The sequence below is a fragment of the Falco naumanni genome, chromosome 1, assembly GCF_017639655.2.
Source record: "Falco naumanni isolate bFalNau1 chromosome 1, bFalNau1.pat, whole genome shotgun sequence".
NCBI lineage: Eukaryota > Metazoa > Chordata > Aves > Falconiformes > Falconidae > Falco > Falco naumanni.
Genome location: NC_054054.1, coordinates 4,784,355 through 4,788,295, shown reverse-complemented (window position 1 = coordinate 4,788,295; position 3,941 = coordinate 4,784,355). Strand labels below are relative to the sequence as shown.

At 46.4% G+C, this 3,941-nt stretch overlaps 1 protein-coding gene across 1 annotated transcript; it reads right to left on the bottom strand.

Moving 5' to 3' along the window:
* Nucleotides 1–898: 898 nt before the first annotated feature.
* Nucleotides 899–3,679, bottom strand: LOC121093928 (ADP/ATP translocase 1). Its single transcript, XM_040606940.1, has 4 exons — nt 3,483–3,679; nt 2,777–3,263; nt 2,107–2,247; nt 899–1,733 (listed from the first exon to the last, which is right to left on the bottom strand). The coding sequence occupies exons 1-4, from the start codon at nt 3,591–3,593 to the stop codon at nt 1,576–1,578; spliced, it is 897 nt and encodes a 298-aa protein (XP_040462874.1). The 5' UTR covers nt 3,594–3,679; the 3' UTR covers nt 899–1,575.
* Nucleotides 3,680–3,941: the final 262 nt, after the last annotated feature.

Here is a 3,941-nt window from a genome sequence, read left to right as displayed (position 1 = left end):
ACTAATGCAATAAGCACTTTGAAAAACAGTAGGAAGACTTTCTTCACAAACTTATGGTTCAACAGGTTGCAACCATGGTTATTTACTGCTGGGAAGAAAACAGACCAAGTATCTAGGAAAGCAAATATTTAAGATGGTGACCACAAAAGAAAGGAGATGAAGCAATTATCTTTGTGAGACAAAAAAAATAGACTATCACTTTTGGACCCATTTTTTCCTAAAAGCTTCAGTTCTGCAGGTGGATAGATGTTGCTTCCAGGTAGGACTACCTGCATCTGACAAATTTAATGTCCAAGATAGGAAAGGGATAACTGGAAGCCATATGTATGAAGTAAGAGATGTAGCTGAAAGTTGAGTATTGCTTAGTGGATACATAAACAAGTATTTACTATGTAGTCTAACTGAAGTGGATGCAACTCACTTTCCCTCCTTTGCCTAATTAGCCTATTCTTCAGAGAGTTCACAGACTAAAGTTTAAAAACTGTATTAAGTGTGTTCTGATCTTACTGGTAATTAAAAGCTCAAGCTGTTTAGTAATGGTGTAGTTGGAAGTATAGTTATTTTAATAACTGGGAAGTATTTCATTCTACAATACTACAAGTAAAATAAGCAGTAATAACTTAACTTAGAAGTAACTGTCTTTGATAGTGAAGGATAGTATAAATGAGTTACCAAAGCAGCTAAGACTATAGGGTAGCTTATCTGTAAGACAGCTGGCTGTAGTACCCTCAAGCTGAATCCACTTGGTTTTGCTATTGTGGAATTATCAATAACCATTTTGCCTACCTAAAGCTCTATTGAAAAAAAACCCCAAAAGGCTTAGGCAGTATCAATCAGTAATAGTGTGCTGATGTACTCATTACCTTAAAGGACATGTACTGAAAACAATAGAAAAAAGTTCATTAATGTATTAATTTATTTCATTACTTCAGTTAGTTCAATTGAACATCATAGCAGACAACTTTTTGCTTTGTGACAAAGGGAATTTTTGAAACACTCTTTCCATATTCTATAAAGTATGTTTGAAGGATCAGATGATGGTTTCAACTGTATGTGTCAAGTGAAGAGGCTGCAGTGAGGAACAGCCAGGTGCTTTAATATAGTTTGTATCTTCAGACATGCTTTTCACTTGATACTGTATTAAAAAAATACAGCTTTAAAAGAAAACATGATTTTAATTCATGTTATAAATGTCATCAGAGTGGTGGGTAGCCTAGAGACTCCACGTGGTACAATGGGTATTTCTGGATCTCATTCTAATAAAGAGATCAGAATATTAAATTTTAAACTAGGCATACACCACCTAAGTCTTATCTCTAGATAAAATGTATTACCTGAAATTTGAAGTATAATATATACACAGGTTCCAATACAAATGTTGGATGACTTTTCATACAAAATATAACTGTGCTGTAGTGGACAATTTTTAAATGAATGTATTCTCATCTCAACCTGATATGTTATGAAACTTTATTCCGTTTCCCTAGGAAATATTTTGTTGTCCACTACATCACAAGAGCACATTTTTTAAAAAAGTTGATTGAGAACAATTGAACTAGATTAGGATGTTAAGTTTTAGACGTATTTCTTGATTTCATCATAAAGTACTAATACAAAAGCTCCACCCATGCCTCTCAACACATTCGACCAGGCACCCTTGAAGAACGCTTTGGATCCTTCATCTTTAGCTATCTTCTTCCAGCAATCAATTGTGCCCTTGTACATAATATCAGCTGTGGAAACAAGACAAAAAGGTCAGAAGGCTTTAAGTTATACAGCAAGACAGGTTCAACTTTCCTGTATTTAAAACAACAGGGAATAGGCAAAGTATAGCCAAGAATTTAAAATTAAGTAACCAATTCTTGAAAAGTAATTTTAATTTTCCACATGGATATCTAAACAAATCAATTCACAGCCTCTTAAGTGAACATGAGAGACATAACCAGCACTCTGCTTCCCATAGCTGGTTTTTGGGGGTTTGGTATTTTTTTTTCCAGAATTCCAATGAGACTGTCATTAGTTTTCCGTAAGACACAAAAAATCTCTTCATTGAGATACAATGGGTACTTTCTGCTGCCAGAACACTATAGGAGCACTTATTCTTACCTCCCTTTCGGCCAGACTGCATCATCATCCTACGTCGCACAGTGTCAAAAGGGTAAGAAACCAGCCCTGCTACTGCAGTGACACTCTGGGCGATCATCCAGCTGACTACAATATGCACATTCTTTGGATCAGGCAACATACCTGTCATCAAGAACAAATGACAAGAGTCAGTACAGAGGGAAAAGGTTGTGGGAAAGATGGCTGTGGAAGGAACAATCACCCACCAACTCCAGGAGTCACTCAGTCAAGCCTGCAACTTCTTCATTCATCCATAGCTGACCATTAACAGCTACTATGAGTGAAACAAGTTTATAGGACTTTCGGGTTCTGGGATCTAAGCCCTCTTTCTGCTCCCTGACCAAAAAGTGTCTCCTGCAAAACCCTCCCTGGCTTGTGTCTCTAGCAGTAACGAGTAACAGGCTACCATACAAGCTCATCTGTACAAGCGTTAAGACAGAAAGAAACCAGGAAGTGTCTAAAAACACACTGCAAACCCAAGGCTTCTCCTCAGAGCAGCAAGTTGAGGGAGGCAGAAATGCATTTCAGAAAAACCAGTGCACATTCTAGCACCCTGAAGTGGTGCTGAGCCAAGCCCTGCTCGTCCTTGTACCACTGAGTGCCCTTACTGGATGGACTGTCCCTTGCAGTCACTTCTCCATGCACTTCTTACCCTTGGCTGTGTCATAAACCCCAAAATAGGCCGCTCTGTAGATGATGATGCCCTGGACGGACACACTGAACCCTTGGTACAGGCCCTTCAAGCCATCAGACTTGAAGATCTTGACGATGCAGTTGCCCAGGCCAGTGAACTCCCTCTCGCTGGCTCCTTTGCCCACATCAGCCGCCAGCCGGGTCCTGGCAAAATCCAGCGGGTAGACGAAGCAGAGGGAGGTGGCTCCCGCCGCGCCCCCGGACGCCAGGTTCCCCGCGAAGTAGCGCCAGAACTGCTTGTGCCTGTCCACTCCCCCCAGGAAGATCTGCTTGTACTTGTCCTTGAAGGCAAAGTTGAGGGCCTGGGTGGGGAAGTACCGGATGACATTGGCCAGGTTGCCTCTCCAGAAGGAGATGATGCCTTGCTCCTTGGGGATGCGGACTATGCAGTCGATGATGCCCTTGTACTGCTTCTCGGCCGTGATCTGTTTGCTGGCATGCTGGACCTGCAGGGCGAGAGGCAGGGCGGTCGGGAGGGGGCCGCCGCAGGGGTGACCCCGCGGCCAGGGCGGCCCGCTGAAGGGCACCGCCGGGGCCTGGCCCAGCTCCCGCCGCCCCCCGGTGGTGCCGCAGGGCCCGGGCGGCTCCCGCGTCACTGGAGCCGGCCGAGCTCCTGCCCATATTTAGCCCGGCCGGCCGGTGCCCGCCGCCCCCCGCCGCCTCACCTGCAGCAGCAACTTCACTCTCTCGATGGGGGCGACAGCCGTCTTGGAGATGGCGGCAGCGATCCCACCGGCCAAAAAATCCTTGAGGAAGCTGAGCGCTTGGTCACCCATGCTGGCAGCCGCTCCGACACCCCCTGCCCGGAGAGAGGCAACGAACCGCGCACTTCCCCGCCCGGCCGCCCCCGCGCACCGCCGGCCAAATGGCCCCGCGCCCCGCGCCGCCCCTCTTATACCCCGCAGCCTCTCGCGATAGGAGGAGGCGCCCCCCCGGGGCGCGGGCATTGGCTGGGACCCCCCGGAGCCCGCCCCCGTCGGGGGGCGCGGGGCAGTGCCGCCATGTTGCCCCGCGGAGGGACGGCGAGGGCCAGCGCGCTCGGGACGTTTAAAGGGCAAATTAAAGTTATCTGGTGGCTGCCGGGGAACGCTATGTCAGAGCATGTGCCTGCTGTATTAATAGCT

Bases quoted from the DNA above. Each gene is read 5' to 3' on its own strand.
- LOC121093928 (XM_040606940.1), bottom strand. From the start codon at position 3,593: ATGGGTGACCAAGCGCTCAGCTTCCTCAAGGATTTTTTGGCCGGTGGG. The intron at 3,264-3,482 runs GTGAGGCGGCGG...CTCGCCCTGCAG, and splicing joins GAGTGAAGTTGCTGCTGCAG to GTCCAGCATGCCAGCAAACA. The intron at 1,734-2,106 runs GTAAGAATAAGT...TTGTTTCCACAG, and splicing joins GCAGTCTGGCCGAAAGGGAG to CTGATATTATGTACAAGGGC.